Source organism: Rhopalosiphum padi, chromosome 1 (assembly GCF_020882245.1).
Source record: "Rhopalosiphum padi isolate XX-2018 chromosome 1, ASM2088224v1, whole genome shotgun sequence".
Classification (NCBI taxonomy): domain Eukaryota; kingdom Metazoa; phylum Arthropoda; class Insecta; order Hemiptera; family Aphididae; genus Rhopalosiphum; species Rhopalosiphum padi.
In genome coordinates, this window is record NC_083597.1 from 45,689,973 (window position 1) to 45,713,116 (window position 23,144).

The 23,144-nt window shown below is 25.2% G+C and overlaps 2 protein-coding genes across 7 annotated transcripts; one reads left to right on the forward strand and one right to left on the reverse strand.

Moving 5' to 3' along the window:
* Positions 1-173: 173 nt before the first annotated feature.
* LOC132916954 (solute carrier family 2, facilitated glucose transporter member 1-like) lies at positions 174-21,859 on the forward strand. 6 transcript variants are annotated; one of them, XM_060977431.1, is made up of 14 exons: positions 3,365-3,396; positions 3,788-3,855; positions 15,302-15,408; positions 15,500-15,604; positions 15,724-15,884; positions 18,527-18,547; positions 18,679-18,782; positions 18,894-19,034; positions 19,167-19,304; positions 19,421-19,596; positions 20,488-20,706; positions 20,787-20,889; positions 20,958-21,126; positions 21,262-21,859. In XM_060977431.1, exons 1-14 carry the CDS (start codon positions 3,380-3,382, stop codon positions 21,317-21,319), a joined length of 1,587 nt encoding a protein of 528 aa, XP_060833414.1. In that variant the 5' UTR covers positions 3,365-3,379; the 3' UTR covers positions 21,320-21,859. The 6 variants fall into 6 exon arrangements, with proteins under 6 accessions (XP_060833422.1, XP_060833447.1, XP_060833414.1 ...); XM_060977439.1 differs by lacking the exons at positions 3,365-3,396; positions 3,788-3,855 and adding an exon at positions 174-522; XM_060977464.1 differs by lacking the exons at positions 3,365-3,396; positions 3,788-3,855 and adding an exon at positions 543-748.
* Positions 15,508-18,424, reverse strand: LOC132916988 (uncharacterized). The gene is made up of 4 exons (XM_060977484.1): positions 17,908-18,424; positions 17,550-17,805; positions 16,217-16,708; positions 15,508-16,120 (listed from the first exon to the last, which is right to left on the reverse strand). Exons 1-4 carry the CDS (start codon positions 18,150-18,152, stop codon positions 15,938-15,940), a joined length of 1,176 nt encoding a protein of 391 aa, XP_060833467.1. The 5' UTR covers positions 18,153-18,424; the 3' UTR covers positions 15,508-15,937.
* Positions 21,860-23,144: the final 1,285 nt, after the last annotated feature.

Sequence of the window (23,144 nt, forward strand, 5' to 3'; positions counted from 1 at the left end):
TATATAACCTCAAACTCAATGTTTCTTACGGATGTAATTCTCCGGTACACCGAACCGAGCGCCCTCGTATGTAAACACTATTATCGCGTTTAGATTTATCAGTTTTTCGTTATCAATAATCCTAATAATAACGAATAAAATTATAAAAAAGGTAGGGGGTAAATTCGATCGGGTCAAACTGGAAGGAGTGCTTAGGACTTGAGAGTTGAGACTGAGACATCCTCAGCCACTTTAATTATTATTTATTTCTAATTTCTAGTTGATTATCCTAATCTCCAAATAATCTAAACTGAAAACTTACTGTCCTCGGCAATTTCAAGTGACGCCATTATTTAACGATAACATAATATTATCACTATAATAGTAACATACGCGTTTTTTTTTCGAATAACGAATTAATACGATTCACCGTGAATTGATATAATAATATAGTGTTATTATGACATTTGTTTACTAATATTAGACGGGTTACCATGGCGACCCATAATAATATGAACAACGATGATCTACGAAGTCTATTAGGTAAAGTAATATTACATTTTCTGTATGACTTAGTTCACGTATTTAACCATAATAGTGTTAAACAAAATAAAAGTTTTTTAAAGATAGATAGTATATTTAAATCTTTTATCGTACCTACCTATATGGCTAATATAATACATTTATAGGTACTGTAAATAATTCAAATTGAAACATATTGTTTTATTAATATAATTTTATTTTATTTATACTTCATTGTGTTTTTCGAGTAAGTAACTTGTTTTATTGACTTATTGTGTTTATTAATTTATAATATATTATTTCATTTCTTACAAACATTTGTAGCCACAGTGGCATCAATTAATTGTATATATTTAGTATTTACATAGTATACCTGTAGACCTAGTGTATAATATTATGCTGTATCTCAAATCAGAATTTTGATGTTTATATTTTTTTTAACTTAAAAAATATTTATTTCGGCTTTTAATTTTCAGCACTGATGTTTAAACCTTAAACATTTTAAAAATATTTTTTATGTTTATAAGTTAATTTATAATAATTTGTAATATAAGCACAAAAAAACTAATAAATTCTTAAAAATTCTTTAATGATTTTTTACCACGATGAGTCGATTAGCTGATGATACATTGATACCATACCTACTGGTCTTGCTAGTATACAACGACACAAAGTATACGCTTCTGGTGTCCCCCAATACCTACTAACTACTAAAATCAGTAAAATCTGAATATAATATGTAATATAATTTATAAATAAAACCAAAATATAACATATATATTTTATTAACTAATCATTATAAGTATAATACAGTAAAACCTCGATAAGACGGAATCCCTTGGAACCATTCAATTTTTTCGTGTTAACAGGGTTTCCGTTTTAACGGGGTTCAAAATTGAAATTTGAATAAAAGTACCAAAGAAATTTTCCGTATGACCAGGGTTTCCGTCTTATCGAGGTTTTACTGTAGTATATTAAATATTATTTGATTATCGACTATTCTAATTCGACTATATAAAATCAATTCACACATCGGCCATCGGCGCCATTTTAGAATTTTTTATGGATTACAAATCGCAATACAATTTACTTACAAATAGCTATTAACTAGCCATAATCAGAACTGTCCTCAAAATAGTTAGGTATTTTCAGATTTTCAAAATTATTATTTTTTTTATACGATTGTAATAATTTATAGTTTCAATAACAAATCTGTAAAATATAATTAGAGAATTTATGAGATACAAAGACTACATACTAGTTGCGGTCATGGATGATTTTTGAGATAAGCACATATAACAGTTGTAATCGCTGTAATTGTAGATAATGTCTAAGTTGCGGTCACAACATAGAATGAGCTTTTACACTGATAATAAAATGAGTTAAAAATTTAGAATTGAAATTTGAGCTGAATAATAGTAATGCAATCTGGAAATTTTGTTGGTATGTACAAGTTCCATGCTTTTATATTGGAGTTGACTTTAGAGCTATTAAATACCATTTGATGTAAGTTTATACTATATAATATACTGTATAGTAATCTTAAATTATTATTAACCGTCACCATAGTTTGTTAACTAAAGTCGATCACTGTTGTTTTTGAAATATAAAAATACTATACATTTAAGAAATATTTATATATTTTTGTGCTTACCACAGAATGTCACAAAACATTCCAAGCTAAATTTCGTCAAATGATACTCTCCATAAAGATTTCTTTATTCCAACAGTACAAATAAACATTCTACAATATTCCACATCTATATACTCCAATCTCTGCGACCCTAGCAACCACATGATCTCAGAACTGTATGCCCCACTATTCCTGGTGATCCCAGAAGGCGCCTAAAACGAACACATGGGTGTTATGACCTATTAATGGACCCTCCCCATTCCATGTCATCATGAAGTACCATTACTAGATGGCTCCTTCACTCAAGTCCTCAGTCTTTTTAAATTGTAGCTAATTTATTTTATATTAACCTTTTAAACATCATTTGTTCTTATTGTAAAATTATATTTACTTACAGATTATACAAATCCTAAATTAAAAAAAAAAAATTGAGAGTAAAAAATCTTTTTATTTGCTTATTATTAAATGCACTATTTTCGTGGTATTATAATGTATACATTTTCAACAATTTGTCAAAATATATAGCCTATTGTTACATAAAAGTTATACCTATTCATATAGCTATTAATTTTAGTGCTTCGCAAATAAGTATTTATTAGATAAAATAATATATTGGTCTACAGATATATCTATATCTTTTTGATATTGTTTAAGAGGACTCTCCGTCTTACAAACATTCAACATAGCAAATCTGCGTTCAATAAAACCAATTATATTATATTGATATTTTAATTTTTAAGTTATAGATATGAGCATTTTTAATTTGAAATATTTATAATACCTACTTATATCTTGCTTAAAAATTAAAATATTGAAAAAAGACAACGTCTGAGCACAGGTAATGTCACACCTATAATTTTGATCAAAAGACAATTTACTCTAATATTAAAGATAACGACATACGATTGATTTTATTAAACGCAAATTTTCTATGTTGTACGCTTGTTAGACGGAGACAACATAATATGTGGGTGTATAATAGTGTCCTCTTAACATTGATTTATTATTTTTAAAACAATGCAATTACGCACGGTATTATAGGTACATTTTAATATTTCATACAGACACGCCTCAATTTTATATAAACAGATGTTTTAGGCTTTAAAAGTTGTTCATATATAACTCATAATACAAACATACATGACACATGTTTACAGTATTAACTATATAATTTATAAACACTTCATGTCACAATATCGTGCGCATAATATGGTTTTTGTCAAAATTTTTATTATCGGTTCGGAAATGATAAAAGTGTATACGTATGTAGCAATATTAAAAACACGTTTTGTACATTACAATTTATTTTAAATATTATTTTAACATTTTTACTTTTTTATTAGATACATATTAAGAGAGATTTATTTTTGACAAAAAAAATTACTTATATAACTAGTTTTGTCGATTATAATATTATTTATACAGTAAAAAAAACCTTGTAATGTATTGTATAGATTAACTATTAAAGATCCAATAACTTCACGTATGTGGATTTTTCAATTTTTTTTTTTTTTAATTTTTTACCTTGAACTTGTAATCTTCCCAATAATTCGGGCAGCTGATTTTTCTATTTTTAAAATTTAAATGAATTTTATAATAATACTTAAAAAGTTAAAATACATTTTTAATAACATTTTGGAACACCTTTACTAGTAGACTTAACGGTGAATCAAACACAGGTTTTCAAAATCTTTATCACAGCACTGGATCAATCAACCACGGTAGGTAGGTATACTTTGAAATTATGATTTAAGTAAAAAAAAATAACAAAATATGTCTAGTTAAAGCAATTGGGTAATCTTCAATTTTTCATACCCACACATTTTTAGTAAATTTTATTAATATAATGTATTTATTATAGTAAACATGATTTAGAATTATCTTGCAAATTTTACCAAGAATAATTTTTTGGTAATAAGTACCTTGTATGAAATACGTTCTACATAAAAAAAGTTCTAAACATTTGTTTTGAGTCAATTTAAATTTGTTAGCCTAGCGCCCTGGCCGATATAGCACGATTAGCACGGCTATAGACACTAGTATCTATATTCGTGGCCTATAGTTGGCCAGACACCGTAAACATGTCTATAAATTGTGATAGTAGATAGTACATCATTCTATATAAAAGTCGTGACTGATATTGATCGCCAGTGGCGGCGATAGATATTTTTTCTGGTGGGGCATTTGATCATCCATTAATTTGTTTATACCATATATTCAGTAAAGTATTGCTAAAAATGTTTTGGGTACCTTGGTACCTATAATATGTTATATTTCTAAATAAATAATCAAATAATATACCTATCTACTATATATAGTATTATCACAGATGTACTACAGTAAAACTTCAAATTTTCTCTGGTTTCTTTTATTTGTATGTAACAACTAACATTACATAACTTTTTTATTTTTTAATGTATGAGATTTTAGAAAGTGTGCAGTTAGTATTAACTTTATTGAGTATTTTTATTTCTAAATGTTAAAAAAAGCATTTTTAATTTGACTATAACAATCATACTTAAAATAATATAACTTAAGTCTAAAAACTCTTTAAAGTAATTAATACTATTTTATATATTAATAATGATTTATATTTTCTTTATTTACTAATATATTTTTAACATTCAATTATATACGCTGGCAAAATTGTGCAAAATTGTGGGGTACTTGGCCACCCTTGACTCCGTGTAGCGCCCCTGTTGATCGCCAGAATACGATTAAAGTTTTAAATTTTTATTTTTTTAATTACTAAAAATAATTATCAATTATTTTTTGAAGTATAAATTGTTACGTCTATATTTATTTAAATAAAATATATAATTATTAACAAAAACAAAACAAAAACCCTCAGTGGACATGAACATTGTGTCATTAATTTATATAATGCATTATAACATAACATGTTATGAATTTGAATCCGTTTTGTTTCTTATATTTGTTGGGTAACAGTGTTTCTATCTTGTGGGCCTAGTATCACTAGTAAGCTCGGAATTATATTCTTATAAATTGATAACTTAATATTAAATCTTTAATGAGTATTAGTAGATTAACAGTAAATTATGTTGTTTCTACCTGCATATACATTAACCATTCTATATGTTAGTAACGTTTGTGTGCAAGTAGGATTATGATTTATAGAATCACATTTATTTAAATTTGTTTAAAATGATTGTAATAATTATAAGTTATAACTTGCCTTTAATACCTTTATAAATACTAATATAATAAATCTCATAATATAATATTTATAAAATATTATTCATGATGAGTCATTGATGACACAGAAAAATGTTAACCAATTTTTTTAATGAAAATTATTATTAAAAATGTAAATTATTTGAAATTGGTTTTCACAATTGTAAGTTCTATATCATCATTAGAATATTACATTATAACATTTTAATGAATTCGTTACTATATATGTATATTGTATATATATATATTTTCATTGCATCATTGTTTTCAACTATATTTCTTAATATCTTATTCTAACTATAGTAATTTAGTTTTAAAACACCAGCTTAAATTCGTAATTATAAATATATTATATTTCAAAATTAAAATAGTTGAGATAGAATTAAAATAATGTGTGTAATATTTTTATTTTTATCCTAGATTTTCTAATAAACTCTTGTAATTTATTGATATGAGAATCAAAATTATGCAAGTACAAAAATAAATTACTATATTCTATTATTATCACATAATATGTACATATTCGTGTTTTGATGTAAGTTACTGTTAATAATATGAGATAAATATATTACATATTATTATCAAAACAAAAATTTTAAATTTTGTAATTACTCTGTTGACGTCAAAGTATTACTATCAAGTGACATTGGGTTACAAGGTTTTACATTTATTTTACTATAAAATGAGATCTAAAACCAAAATATTCACATTGAATTTTATAAGATATGTTCTAAAATTAATTACGTGATCAACATTTTACTCGGAGATTAATATATGTCTAAGTGATTGATTTTTTTAAGGAAATAAATAATTAAACTTGCAAATATGTAAAGCAATAGTTATGTGCGTGTACTATTTTTGTACATAGTATTCCATTACATAACTATATTTATAAATAATATCACGATATTATTATTATATAAATTATTTAAAATAATCTAGGTCCAATGTATTTGTTTTACATATATATATTACTCTAAAATTAGTTTTACTTCAAATATAAAACTTATATGTATATAAAAATATACAATATACAATATATACAAATGTATATGTAGCAATTATATTCTTTATTTGTTATTTTTATACTTAAAATGTATTTTAAATGTAATCTCTTTCATATGATTTAAAATCGGTATAGCTGCTCCCAACTGTCAACTTCAAAATTCCACTAAAGTAATATTGGCTTAAAGATTATTAACAATTAGGTATTTGTATTTACATTTATGTTAAAATAAAAAAAATAAAAACGAATATTAAAAATTGTTAAAATCGTGATCATAGCAATTAAAAATGGTCGGAAACCACTATTCTAAAAGTTTATTTGGGGGTATGTATATCTTATTCAATAATAATTTTAAAAAAAATACATAGGTATTTTAGGTGTAATATATTTATTTAACCTCCATAACTATATACATTTTGAATATGATAAAAATGGACACATACATCTATGATGGATAAACACTAAACATGAATACCTACATGATGAATAAACGTAGGTACAAATACATATACAATTGATTTAATGTGTCATACAGCTATAAACTATGAACTATAGATGATTTTAATTAGCCCTACTACTTTAACTTATAACCTATTAAATTCTTTAAAACTGTTTCTGAATTATATTAAATCATATTTGAAAAATATTTTGGGTTTTTACTTTTTTAGTGCTGTTTATAGAAATATGAAATTTTCGTCTACACTATAAGTTGATACATTTTTATTTACAAATAATAAACATTGATCATTTAATGACTTTAATGTAAGGTTCTTCATATATTATATTTAATATTTATATCAATTTGAAAAAATATTGAAAATACATAATTTTTTTTTAGATATTTGAAGGTATAATTTTGACAAAATTAAATATTTAAAAATTACATGTCTCTAAAATTGTTTGTTGTTATGTATGTTGGAATTCAAAAAATATTAATCATAGGTACTTTAAAGTATTTGTCATTTGTTATTTTGTATACCTATTAGTCAATGAATTTTTTTTTATAATTTCCAAGATACATATTATTATATTACGAACCTTATCACCTCATTAAACAGTACGCAGTATAGCTTATGACTTATGAGTATAATTAGTAAAGAAAAATAGTAATATTTTATGAAATTGTATCATGGTATTACATATTATGTACGATTTGTTTTCAGTTAAAACTCAATTAAGCATTCAGTACTACTATAATTATTAGCAATCTGTATTGCTTAATATACTGATAAAACAATATTTTACCAACTTATAAATCAGTTTTTTTTTTAAGGTATTTAAAATACTTTTCAAGATAACAGGAATAGTTATATTTGTTGTGGTTGTTACCTTTAGATTGATCAAATGGATCAAATTAGGAAATTGACTCCAACATTAAAACTAAGAAAACTAAGCATAAACTGCTGTTCGTAAATTTGTGCTTATAACATTAAGTGCTTATAACAGTTGTAACACTTATACGAGTCAACGAATGCGATCGTTATATTTTCTTACGGTAATAAAATATTAAAAAATTAAAATACTACATAATTAGGTAAAATATTATAATTTATAATGTCAAAAATATTTTGATGGAAGACCGTAATCAAAACAAATTTTCAGTGAAGGGAAGGAAGTGACACTTAACATCCTCTGTTGATACGGCCTTATTCTGATGGCATATTATATTCTTTTCAAGTATTTTAAAATGACCAGCAAGGAATGGTAGGTAATAAGTATAGTTTACTCCTGTAAATATAGTTTTGACTATATTTATGTAAAGCCCCCTCCGAAAATAAATTCTTAATAGTCACGCCGCTTATATTACACACACGCATCTATATTTGTCTTTTTATAAGTAGCTGACAATTACGTACAAGTGTACAACGTTCCAGTGTGCCGTCATTACGTCTGGTTTTAAATATCATATAAATATAAACACACACCTTTACGTTTACGTAGTACCTAATTATAGATTCCCCGGAAATGTACAAGAAGAATACCTATTTATTTGCCATTTATATAATATTATTAGGTACCTATCTATTTCCTATTGTATTGGTTTCTGTGTTAAATGTTGTTTAGGTAATAAATACATTATTAGTAAATAGTAATAGATATCTACATTTCTTCTACATGTAAATTTTTAATATATAGGTGGATAAGGAGATTTATAGACATTGATAATTGATGTATTGAATAATTTGTTTTTGGTCTTTAGGGAAGCATAATATTGGATAAAACACGGTGAAACTAATGTATATAAAAATATATTATTGAGCCACAATGTCAACGTTTTGTGCTGATGGTCTTATTCCAGCAAGATTTTTATGTCTTGTTGCTCATTTTATAATGCTCATCATGGCTTTAAACCATAGGGTAAGACATTTAAAAAAACATATCATCGTATTAGAAAATAATTATAATTTGTAACTGTAGCGTTGACTTGATATCTTGATACCAAAATCCTTCGTTAACTATACATAAACACATTAATACTTCTACAATCGCTAAATTTTAGATATTTACCCATAATCTCATTAGTTTTATATGTTTCCAGTGTTTCCACAACGAATTATGATCAATCCAAAGTATAAACATACTATTTATTATATTATTATTATTATACGTAAATACTGAAACCTACCACGTTGTGCCCAACCACTGACGTGTAGTACACCTTAATGTATGACTGTTCTTCAACAGATATGTCTTCATATATCTGTAATCAGAGAAACTCGATTCGCGTAACTATTGACGTACATCGCAGCTCAGACAAAATAATTAAACTTTTTGTTCAAGGTCTGCAAAATTAAAAATCACGAACATGACGTCATAAACCATTTACACATTTTTTTTTGGATATCATAATTATATAACTTTTGAAATCTTGCTCTTTTGATTAGTAGTTTAAAATTTAATAATATGTATAGATATGTAATAATAGTGTAGTGTTTCGAAGTTATTTTATGTAACGACACACATGCTGTAGCTATTACCTCCAAGCCAATAGTTGAATTATATGTATGCAACCATTTTTTTATGAAAATATATTCGTATTATATTATACAGATTACAGACACTTATTTTTGCGTGTAGGTATGTGTTTTGGTGGCAATGCTTGAAACATTTTTAATTCAACACCGAAACATATTTAATAATCTGAAACCCATTCTCTAATCCGGTATAACGCAGGACTTCTCGTAGTTGTTTAGGTAATAATTTTGTCAACGTTACATTACTTGATTATAATTTGGCATCACGTATAAAATAGTAACGGTTTAATGTAATTATGCATGGTTACAATTACTTAGGAGCAAAACGTAAAGGCCTGTCTACCATATGATTATGACAACGATCTTTACATGGAACAAGACAAAAGGTAAATTCAAAAAACTTCTTGTACTTACCTAAAGGTTAAAAGAGAATATTTGTTGACAATGTAGTTTGTTAATCTTTGTGCTTATTGTGTTAATTAATGCACATTTTTGTATCGTATAATTTTTCACTATAAAGACATTAAAATATTTAATTTAATGCGTTTTCCACGGTATTAGATCACACCTCGTCATTATACTGTGCTAGTTTTATAAAATATTGAGCACAATTTATTATACATTAGGTAAAAAAATTATATACCTATGATTATATTGGAGCACCAGTAACAGAATTATACTGAAAAAACCATTAGCATGCACTTCAATTATGTTTTGCACATAAAAAGACCTTCAATTATAAATATATTTTAAAATTTATTGAAACATAATCAAGTTATTCATTTTACGTTTTTTAAGTTGTAAAAAATATCTAAACTGTAAGGAAATAACTATCGGTATTTTTTCATTATATAATACATTTAAAATACACAGTAGGGTTTAAATAATCTAAAGACAAACTGATCTAAAATATACGGTAATCCAAATAGACTTGAGAATAATTATCATGTCACTATTATACTTATACAGACATATTTTTCTGTAGACCCGATACAATAATATAATCATTATAATACATCATATGTGTACGTTCTAAGGATATATGATTGCATATTATGTTGATTACGTTTGTCAGTTATATGTCATACAACATAATATAATTATAATAATTAATTTAAAAATTATTTTTTAAGTTTAAATTTCAATAAAATTGGTTTTAATATAGTTGTATATAGTTCTAACTAATCGGTAATCTGAAAAGGAGTTTGTATAATTTGCACCACCAACAAAATTAGAATCTATGTATCTATTCAATTTTTTTCGATACCCTTGTTGATGGTTTTACGGTAAACGAGTCTCGATGACTTGAATGATATTATTAATTTTTATAAAATATTATCAAATTATTTAGTGCGCACTTTTTTTTTCTTATTAAATGTCACTAACTTTACTTAAAACACGTTATATATTGAGTATAATAATGATTAAATAAAATGTTTGATTTTCTATGTTTTGATTCTTTACATCCATAGGTTGATGATTGGTTACACACTTTCAATTGGTTTCATTGGTATCGAAATGTTTGGATTTATGAGTGGTATAACGATGTTTTCTCCGACAAACGGTTTTATTTGTATCCTTTTCTTTATATTTTGTGTATATTTTTAAATCGATAATACTCTTAAAATCTGTTTTTTCTTAACTTATCCGATCACAGCTATGATTTGTCATGGCGTAGCTACCGTGATGATGTTTTATTTTCTTCAAGACTTATGGAGTTGTGAGATGTTTTGGTCGGTATTTTTTTTATGCAGTATATTGCCGTGTTTGATCGAACTAATTATGATAAGCTATTCATTTATAATGAAAAAATGACGACATATTTATATATATTGTATTTAAGTTATTAATGTTTAATAATATGTAATTTTTTATATGAAACGTGTTAATTAAAATATGACTTATTTAAATTATTATTACTTTAGAAATATTATAGATATTCTATTAATAATATCTTAATGTAAGTTTATTTTTATTTTATTTTATTATTAATTTATAATATTAATTATTTAGTACATGATGAAAAATTTGTCTAAACCATAATATTTTGTTTTTAATGCATCATTTTTTATATTAAGTACAAGTGTAAGACTTCTTGGATTCTTGGAATTATTTCAATTTAGAATAATGAAATATTATTATTATTATTATTATTGTAATCATTCTTTCATTGTTAGGAATTAAAATTCATAGTCGGACGAATGATTTATCATGGTTGATTTATTGAATTGCGCACAGCATTTGTACTTGGTAGGTAATTAAGACATTTTGAAATAATCTAAAGAGTAGTTCACTTATTTAAATTATGATTTCGTTCTTTTACAAGTATATCTGTGTGTAATTCATTGGAAACAAAATGGTTGTATAATAAAATATTTTTGAAATTATTTCAGTTATAATAATTAAGCAGATAACATTTTCGTTAAAATCGGTAACAACTAACAATTATTACCTATTTTGTATTAAATTCATCAATTCACGGGTTAGTTAATAAATAAATAAATTGTAATATGAAATATATTAATTATGGATTAGTACTTATTCGAGGCCATGACCAAGAAATAAAACGTTGTATTAAATTATTTATTAATTAAATCATTATTTCTGTCATTATTTAATCTACTTCAATTGGCGTTCTTAAACAATAAGCATTAATCATTTCACGAAGACAGTAGTGCCCAATTCGTTGTCTTTTAAATAGATACCTACTTTGTAACTGAATAATTATTATATACTATATAGTTATCTGATTATTGACAACCACTGTTTCTTTACCAACATTTTTCTCAAATACCAAATAACTAGTTACTCTGATAATTGAATGTACGCTGTTATATCAACTTCAAGTCACATGTAAGTGCGAATGTTACTGTAAATAAATTATTTATTTATAACAACGTAAATTTTGATAACTATTGTATTATGATATTTTTTTTTATCGCTTTGTTATAAACTACAACTACATAATATTATAATACATAAATATTCTATTGTCTTACTTATGGTATTAGTATACCCAACGGCTAACTTAATAAGTACCTAAAAGATACAAATTAAGTTTTAAAATTATTGTCCCAAATTTTTATAAATATACGTGTTTAGTGGTTACAAATCATTGGAGTATTTAGAATATCTTTGAAAGGGGAGATATGGCTAAAATTGTAGAAGCCAAACGTCCCAGCATTTTATTATCAACTGATAAAGTGATAAATGGAAAAACACAATTATTACCATATAAATATAAGATTAAAAAAAGGGATCAAATGGGGCGATATATCTCTAATCCCCGTAAATATGCCACTGATGCAAAGTTAGAAGCTAATGAATCTTTCCTAAACAAATGTATTTTTGTTTATGCATTACATTTAGAGAAAATCTCCGCTAACTTCCTTGTAACTTATAGTTTATACCTTATCATTTAACAATAAGATTAGGTTAGTGAACTAGCCAGTGAAGTAAGTATATCGAACGTTTTATTAATATTTTCACTATTAACGATGAGTTATTCAATTTTAAATAATTTCCATTTTCAATTCTTTTTTATATAGTAACCCTGTGTGCAATGTGTTTACAATGATATCTCATAGACGTCTGTGTATCATCTCAAAGCTAACGTCTACGTTTTTCATCTCTGATATGTCAATCAGATGATTGTAAAATTATAAAAATTACTTCACAAAATCAATACATCTTTGATAGGTATGTCTTTAAACTAGTTTAAGTAGGTATTTGGTACATTTCTTAAATAATTTTTTATATTTTAAAAAGATACGAGGATGATTGAATTTAATGAGCAATTTCATATTGTATAGAAATAGGTAATTTTTAATATAAATTATCTAATGAAAATACAGTTAATAATTTTATTTTCTAATTGGTCATTGGTCTACTTTTTAGTTACCACTTATTATAACATAAAATATAAATCATCTATAATTATGATGTATTTTGTTCATAAACGTTTGTTTTCAGTATAATTTCTACCTTATCCATAATTTATCATACAAAATGTTAAGGGTATTATAAATGTATCATAAAATTTTAAAAAAAGATCAATAAAAATTGTTATATTTTGACAAAATTGGAAATCTATTTTGATCACGTAAGAAGAGTGAGTTTTTGACCTATTTTAAGGTCTCAAAATGAATGCTATCAATTATTTTATATTTTACACTTCTACAGGTTTCACTTATTTAAGTTAAAAAAAGAAGAACATCTCGTAAAATTATTACGTTAATTGATACAATATAATTAGTGAGCCACGAGTCTTGTATAATAGATAATTCACGCGAAATGTCAAATGTGAATACAGATATTTCACATTTTAAACTTATTTTTACAATTGATCCTACCATACCATCAATTTTAACGGCTTATAGGTACATAGATACATTTGCATGTATTTATATATTAAAATGTATATTATCAACTTACAGAGTTAATTGGTGTCTATAAATGTAAAAATATAAACACCTATTTTTCTTCATTATGTATTCCAATATATTATTTGTATAAATAAACAATGTATAATGTACTAATATATTATTAATAAATTTGTAGAAAGGTATATATATATTTAGGTTATAGGTAATGGCGTACTGCTATGTGAATAATACGTACAATTTTACATTTAATAAAGTACTTGATAATTTTGGAAATATAAATAAATACTTATAAGTTTCTATTTTTGTTTTATTTTTTACTTGATGGTTATTACTTAAATAATTGACATTTATTTAAGACAAAAACTATGACGCGTTATACGTATGTAATGCTTGAAAGCATTTTTATAAAAAATGTGCATATTACCTGTATCAATGTTTATACTATAATGTAAATCTACTCTACTAGCTAATGGCACAATATAAGATAGATGAGTGTTGACTATGTACTTACGTCTTAAACTAACCTACGCCGTATAAGCGTATTTCAACTTCAATGAGTTACGAGTGTGATCCTACAACCCAATGACGCACAGACGGGTTACCAAGTAATGCAATTTCAGCATCAGTTCTCGAAGGGGGTGGGAGTAAATTACTAGTATCTCATGGAAGTCTACGTAAATAATAATAATTAATTTATGTGAACTTTCATCTATCAACACGATTTAATGATTTATTTAAATATTTAATCACAAAGACATAGAGTGTAAGCCATTTATACTATGTTACACATTTTTAATATAATTGGTAGGAACTTATAATATCTGCTATATTGTTTATTATTGCAAGCCAGAAAAAACTGACCATCTAACTGTTTAAAGTCTAGGGAGGTACTCAATATTTTATAAAATTTAATTTAAAATGTGTAAATAAATGTCATTTGAATATATTATATATTGAACGCAGCTAAGTTTTTTTACATATACAAAAATGGGTGATCGGGTAGTTGAATATTTTTGTTAGTATATTTTTAAGTTCAACCAGTGTAATTTTTATAATCGATGTCCATATAATAATTAATTTCAATATTATAGCTATTCATATTACATTTGCACTTAATGAATTTCCGTTTCAGTAAATTTGGTTCATTAAAACTAATACAATTAAAAAAAAAATGAAAACGCTATAATATTTATAAATGGATAATTTATTATAACATGTTCACGAAGAATTTAATATTATTATTATTATAAATTATATTTGATTATTTAGTAATTTTAGTTACATTATTCATTGCTTAATTTAAAAAAAATAACTTTAAATAACACCAATTTTAAAAATATACACAATAGTAAGTAAAAATATTATAAAATTAAATTAAATACTTTTGAAAAGTAAAAACATTTCTTGGAACTATAATGTGTAAAAACTGAATATACATATGAATAAATCTATTAAAAATTACATAGGTATAATATATTGGTATGTATATTATAACGATAAGTGCTTGCCCAATATTTATTTATTTTAACACTATTAAATAGACAATAGTCCAGTATACTTATTAAACTATTTATGAAAAAAAATCATGTATTAAACTACTTTTTAGGCACGTCTAATATGAAAAACAAAATGGTAACAGACACAGATGACTATAATCAAAAAAAAGAAGTAGATCCAAATTGTTTATTAGATGATCGAGAACATATTAACAAAGTAAATAAATATTTAATAATTGATAATTTACTTTTGTATGTGTGTGTGTGTGTGTGTGTGTGACGTTTGTACTCATTTTTTTTTGTTTTAGACAACTAAAATATCATGGATTCTAGTCGTAACAACAATAAGTACTAGTTTAGGCTGTTCAATTCCCGCCGGATACAATACCGGAGTTGTAAATTCCCCTGCAGAAGTTAGTATTCAAGTTTAATTGTACTTTTTAACATTTTTATTTTAGTTCTTATGTTCAATATTAAATTAGGCATGACAAAAATTATCAAACTATAATAACAAAAAAATTGAAACTTATAGATATTGAAACAATGGTGCAACGAAACTATCATGGATCGCTATGCTGTACAATTTTCATCTGCTCAACTTGATGGTCTTTGGTCTATACTGGTTTCCGTATTCTTGATTGGTGGTATAATCGGTGGTGTAGCTGGTGGTAAATTAGCAAATGCATTAGGCAGGTAAGTTATTTTAAATACCGCATTTTTATAGTTGTGTAATATTACTCGGCCAATTAATTTTTATCCTGCTGTGGAGGTACGGATTTTCCAACTATAGGTGAAAGCATTATACTAGCACCATAACATCCTACCATGTTAACTACGTAATCTTCAAAGTTACTCTCTAATTTCCACAGTACACCATTGTTGTCAACATCTATGTGTGTTATTGTACGGCAGTCTACACTTTTTTTTACCTAAAAATTAAAATTAATATTATCTTAGATACTAACAGTGATATTGCTATGATTGACTATTATAAATAATGTAAATCACGACTGGTATAAATTTACTATTTTCATGTTTTCTTCTAAGAAACTTTCTTTTGTGTCCCAACTATATAAATGGTTTAATCCTTTTATTCGGAAATACATTACTGAGCCATATGCAGAGCCTAAAACTACCATTTTGCAAGGTTTCCGTCCAACGTCGATTATACATTTAGGATTGATCCGTTTTTGTAAGTCCTTGGTACGTACTTTAAACATATCTGAGCTCGACAAATAAGTGAAATATATGTAATTGGAATTAAAATTTTCGATCAACACTAGGTAAAACACATCTTCTGTAGAAAAATCTGTGCATGTTGTAGTAGAAGAATATGGCAATTTTACTCTGTAGCCTTCGTTAGTTTGTACGTTCCACACAATAATTGAACGGGTACCTCCGTCTCCGATATAAATTATTGGTTTATCATTGTTTACATTATCATATTCGACAACTAGGTATTGTAGTCGACTGCGCATTCGACATATTAACGGTCTGAGTGGTATTCTATGTACTATCTATAATAATTATCATTTTTTAAGCTTTGAGATTAAACTAAAAACTTGACTTGTAATATTACGTAAAAATGGCTTTATAACATTTTTTTTAGACATTTCGATAAGCAAATATTTAACATTCGAATAAGAGTGCAGTATAGGCACAATAGGTGTAATACGTTTACATAACATTACAAAACATATATTTTCTTTACGTAAAAAATATATCTATAGATAGTAATAATGAAAGCAAACCGCATTGTATTGGTACTTAACGCTGATGTCATAGTATGTTGACATAAACAAAGAAAATAAATATGAGTGTAAAAATTGAAAGTGATATTTTTTATGAATAAGGTGTAAAAAATTATAGTTGGTTATTCGTTATGCTCTATATTTGTGTAAAATTTAAATAATAATTATGAACTTGAGTAAAATTATAATCATACAACATATTTTTAATATTGATTAAGATTGTATTATATAGCCTACGATAAATTAAAATACATTAATTTTTTTCCAACCCTCAGATAAACCTAGATACATGATATAGGTTTTTTAAACATACTTTAATTAAACATTAACTAATCAAACAGTAACATGTTTTAATTTAATAATTAATTGTAATCATATAGATATTAAAATAATATAGGTAAACATTTCGATACTTAGTGGATTATTACAGAATAATGTAGTGTTATTGAGGCTCTTTATAATTACTAAAACCAATAACTTCAAAAAATTAAATCCCTGAAATAAGTTATCTTTTGAAACATTATGAACAGCGGGAGACCTATCAATAATATATTTAATATCTATAATAGAATAGTTAAATATTAGTTTATGTTATTTTGCGACCTACACGTCCATCTCCATAGTCAATCCCTAATATTTTAGCTTCGGATTCTCTCTTTGGGGTTTCTTCTAAGGTATTTACAATTCCTATATCCAACACCCAAACTATACCATTTTGACCCATGTATATGTCTATGGCATTTACAATGGATTTATTTTCGTCTGTGGTGCTCTTCTCTAAACTAGGAAACGGTCGCACATAGTTGAAACATTGATCTTTATCGTATAGCGTTAATTGACTTAACGTGAATGGTACACCTTCCCTAAATCAATAGACTTTATAATTTATTTCAATATTAACATATCCTGCACAATTTTCAGTTTTTTCAATAGCTTATTCAAAATATGTGAAAAATAAGTTTTACTTGTAACGTGGTGAAACCAAAATCACTTGATTTCCACAGATTTGAAACCTGGTAAAAATGATATTTTTTGGTATACATCGTTTTTCGTGTAAATAATTGGCTTCCACTTTTTTATTTGGCCATTCAATATAATGTCCATTCAACATGTGTGGCTTAAAAATAGTTGTAACATTATGTACAATATTTTGAGAAAAAACATAGATATTGACATAACACATTATGTATAAACCAAAATAAAGTCTCATAATATTATCATTAATTTCAATATAAAATACATGCTAATTGAACACATCGTATTTTGTATATTTTGAAAAATATAATTATATATATTTTGATTACTTGGTGTTGCTTTGGTTACAAATCAGATTATATTAGTCTGCAGATTAACTAACTTTTCAATTCTATATAGTATATATAATCATTAGAATCCTAGAATCCTATATACATACTATATAATAATTATGGTACCTATTATAGGCACCTTATTATAATACATATAGGTATTCTATATGATATATATGGTATTTTATATTCTGATATAAAAATTAGTTTTTTGTAACGTTAATTGATAATAACAAACTACAGTAAACATAATATAATTTGTTATTTTTTTTTCCAGGAAAGGAACTTTACAAATTATATATTTAATGCCCTCCCCCATCTGTTATTCTCGATATGTAAATACTTCATCTCAATTACTTATTGTACCAAACTGTTGTATAGATTGTAATTATATTTTAAATAAAAAAAAAAAAAAAAAAAAAAAAAAAAATATCTGATTAATTTAGTATCTAGTATCATCTTTTTTAGCTCTAAATCATTAGTTCGTGTAGAATTATTTTTCATTGCAAGACTTTTATCTGGTCTATCTGCTGGTAAGAATTATGATTAGTTGTTTTTAATATTATTTCGCATATTATATCAATATAATTTTAAATTGATTATAATACTTAAATTTCAACTAAAATATTAAATATTTGTTTTAGGCCTCACAATGGCAATGGTACCAATGTACTTATTAGAGTTATCGCCTTCCGATAAAAGTGGTGTATTTGGTGTGATGTTTACAGTAGGTTTGAACTTTGGTGTGGTATTGTCTCAGTTTTTAGGCCTGGGAAATATTTTAGGTTGGTAAATATTTTGAATATTAATAGATAATAAATTCAATGATATTATTTTATATTTTCTTGTAATGTATTTAGATTGCAATTAAAATATTAAAAAAATTAATAGACATATATACATATTATGTTTTTTAGGAAATGAATCGTCATGGCATTATTTATTTAGTCTATATGGATGTTTAGTATTATTAGCACTTCCTACTTTAAAATTTGTTCCCGAGAGTCCTAAATACTTATATACTGTACGCAATGAACACAACAAAGCATTATCAGGTACTACTTATCATTTAAACGTTAACAGAGCTATAAATATATTTAATAATTTAAGTTGTAAAATACAAAATATTTATTTTTAAAACGTGATTTCATATATTGTTCTTGATTTTTAGAATTAAGCAATTTAAGAGGAATGCCAATATCTGACATAAGTTGGGAATTAGAAAATTTGATCGTTTCTCCCGAAAGGTGGACGTTAAGAAGGGTTATCAATGAACCTACTAGCCGTAAAGCCATTATAATAACCTGTATAATAATGTTGGGACAACAACTTTCTGGAATAAACGCAGTAATAATTTAATATTATATAAATATTAGTTCGACCAAGAGGAGAAGGATCTTGGTTCATTAATTCCCTTTCAGTGTTACAAAAATTTTCATTTTTCATTGCATAGTGACCTGCATATTTTTAACCTAACTTTCCTTCAGATTCCCCTTACTTAGAACTTCAAAAGTCAAGTTGTGCTAATAATTATTTAACATTTTAATATTTCTGTACTAAATGATATACTAACGTTGCCTGTGGTAAATTAAATGTTTGTGGAATTGCCCCTTTTTAAACATCTTTAAATGTAAACGGCATAGATATTTTAACACATCAGTTATTTGTTTTGACCAAATATAAAATACAAATCTGAAATTATAATCCTATCATAATGACTATTTTACTTTCTGCAATTAATTGCAACAATAAATATAAAAAAAATCATAGTTGTATAATGAGTCAATTATCTTTAACATATATACTATATATATATATGTTATATATATGTGTGTGTGTGTGTGTGTGTTGAAAAGTAAAAAGTAGACTCTTTTTGGTTTTTTTTTTTATTAAATTTAAAATATTGGTTTAAAATGATATTCAATTATAATAACTAGTTATTACATACCTATTTAATTTTCTGTAATGAATGAAAACCTTATTAAGTTATAAATAATCAAAATAATATTCATTTTTTGTGAGCCAACAAATCCCTATGCGTAAAGCCCCTTTTTAAAATGCAAAATTTAAAAAAATAACTGAGATGCTCATTCTCAGGTAAGGATCAACTATATACCAAATTTTAGAAACATGAGTGTGATCGACTTGCCTGTTGATCTCTTACACTCACACACACAAACATTATTTTTTTATTAATACATAATATTGCATAATAACTGTATTTAAATAATTGTATAGGTGTTTTATTATTCTACGTCAATATTCAGAAATGCAGGCATGAGCACAGCTGATGCTCAGTATGGAAATTTAGGCGCAGGAGTAATAAACTTTATTGTAACTATTCTATCAGCTACATTTATCGACAATTTTGGACGCAAAACATTGCTACTATTTAGCAGTGCCGTTTGTGTATTTATGCTCACAGCGTTAATGATTTCAATGCTTTTATCATCTATTGTAAGAAGTTAAATTATACAAGTTATTGGCTTGATTATTCAATATTATATAATATTAATGTTTAAAATAAATTTGTTTAGGGTTCAATACCTGGAATATCTTATTTTTTGATAGTATTCGTAATTGGTTATGTTTTATTCTATGGGTTTGGATTAGGACCAATACCATTCTTTATTGGATCTGGTAAGTTATATATAATATTTTATTCAAATTTAAATATTACGAATAATAACCCGATTACTTCTTTTTAGAATTAACCGATGTTGGACCCAGACCTATCATAATGTCAGCAATGAGTGTTGCTAATTGGTCTGGAAATTTTTTAGTTGGACTTACATTTCCTTTCGTCAACCTTATTCTCAAACAATACTCTTTTCTTCCATTCATCATGTTCACCATATGTTTAATTATATTTACATGGTTAGTATTTAAAATTAATTTATATATATTATATTAAATGTATCAAGTATTGATTAAAAAAAATTATACATGTATTCATATTATACATATAATATGTTATAATAATATTATGTATAATTTACATAATCTGTACAGGAAAGTGGTTCCAGAAACCAAGCCATCTTTAGATCAACAGAATATTGACAATGAATAAAACTAATAAAAGCCGAGATTTTATTAATAATGCTTAAATATTATATTAAAAGTTATTATTGACTGTGATTATTTATTATCTATAGAACGTATACAAAATAGAATCGAATTTAACTGATGAAATTTGTTATGTTAATTTATTAAATGTTAGATTTATTTATTTAAGTTTAGACAGTTTAGTACATATACTATATAGTTTCATATATAATTATTAAAAATATAATTACTAAGTACTATAATATGATGGATAATGATTATTTTAATAAATCTCCTTGAGCGGGCTAGGAACGTACAATAATAATACGCGCGTCTGTACTCTGTACGCCAAACTTACACTTTTTTAAATTACTTTAAAACCCACCTTTAAAGTATTGGTTTTTGAAAAAATGTAATTAATGAATACCAGAGTCAATAAAGTGTTCATTTAAATTTCCCCTAGAATTTTATGGTTTGAAAATAAAAGACATCTACTAATATAAAAGTCAAAAGATAAATTTTTTTCGAACTTCGCAGTAGTTTCTAGTAATTTTTAAAAACAAAATCAAGGATCATAATTGTTTGCTTATAACTGATATAGTAGGTAAAGATAATTAACAGTTTTTAATGTTTTATAAATTGCATTTATATTTTAGTTGTCAATTATTGTCTAGCTTTAGATTATCATCTGAACGTATTATACTCATTAGTCATTATTTCATTTTTTATGGGATTAATTTATAAGAAGTACGTTAATACGTATATTATCATTAATATCTACCCACTATAGTTTTCATAATTTAATTATGCATTGAATTTATATATCTATTTTAAGGATTTAGAGATCTGACAAATAGTAATAAAAATTAAGAATTAACTTCATTGCCTTCAAACAAAATACTACAAGAATAATATACTTAAATAATAAAAGTATTTTTGTTTATATTTCTATTACACATAGTCTGTTTATATAATATATAAATATTAAATATTTTTTATTTATGTTCATTTATAAATTAATTATATTTATTTATATGAATATAATAATTCAAGTTCCTTAAATATATAACATCAAGAAGACGCCACGCCTGGATATGTCGTCTCCATCTTACAAACGTACAACATAGCAAAAACATTTTTACTAAAAACCGTTTCACGCAAACACAAATACAAAAAAAAGTTTTTATTTTTTCAAAATCCATTATTTTCGTGTTTTTGAAACTTGAATAACTTTTTTGTAGTTCTGTTATCGGAAAAATAAAACGATGTCGCACAGTCTAAAATCTCCTCTTTTTAGTGTAAGAATTTGGTTGCTTATTAGAGGCTACAGCCGGACAGCCCTTGCCCGCGTGAAATGGTTTTTATTATGTTGTACGTTTGTGAGACGGAGACCACGGGTTAAGTGTCCTCTTAACCCATTTAATTTTATAATTATTTCCATGTAATTTTGAAACTATACTTATTCAATATATTAATACTTTGTCATTGGAACTTTTAATATTATGTAATTAATGAATTATAATAAAATATTATACTATTTAAAAAAATGTTGTTAGTTAGTTATTATTTATTGATTTTATAATAATGTGTATCACCTTTTGGCGAAGTAAATATGCTTAATTTTGAAGGTGGTTTCTGTTTTCAAATTTGATTTAATTAGTAATTTTAGGTTAAAATAATTCCTAGTCATTTAGAAAATAATTGAGAAAAAATATTATAAAACAACGCTGCAAAATTTTTCACAAAAGCAATTCTCGATAAAATCGATTTTATTCCTTTCTTGTATTATTTAACTATATGAACAATAGTAGAGACTCAAAATGTTTGCCAAATATTTATATTATAATTAT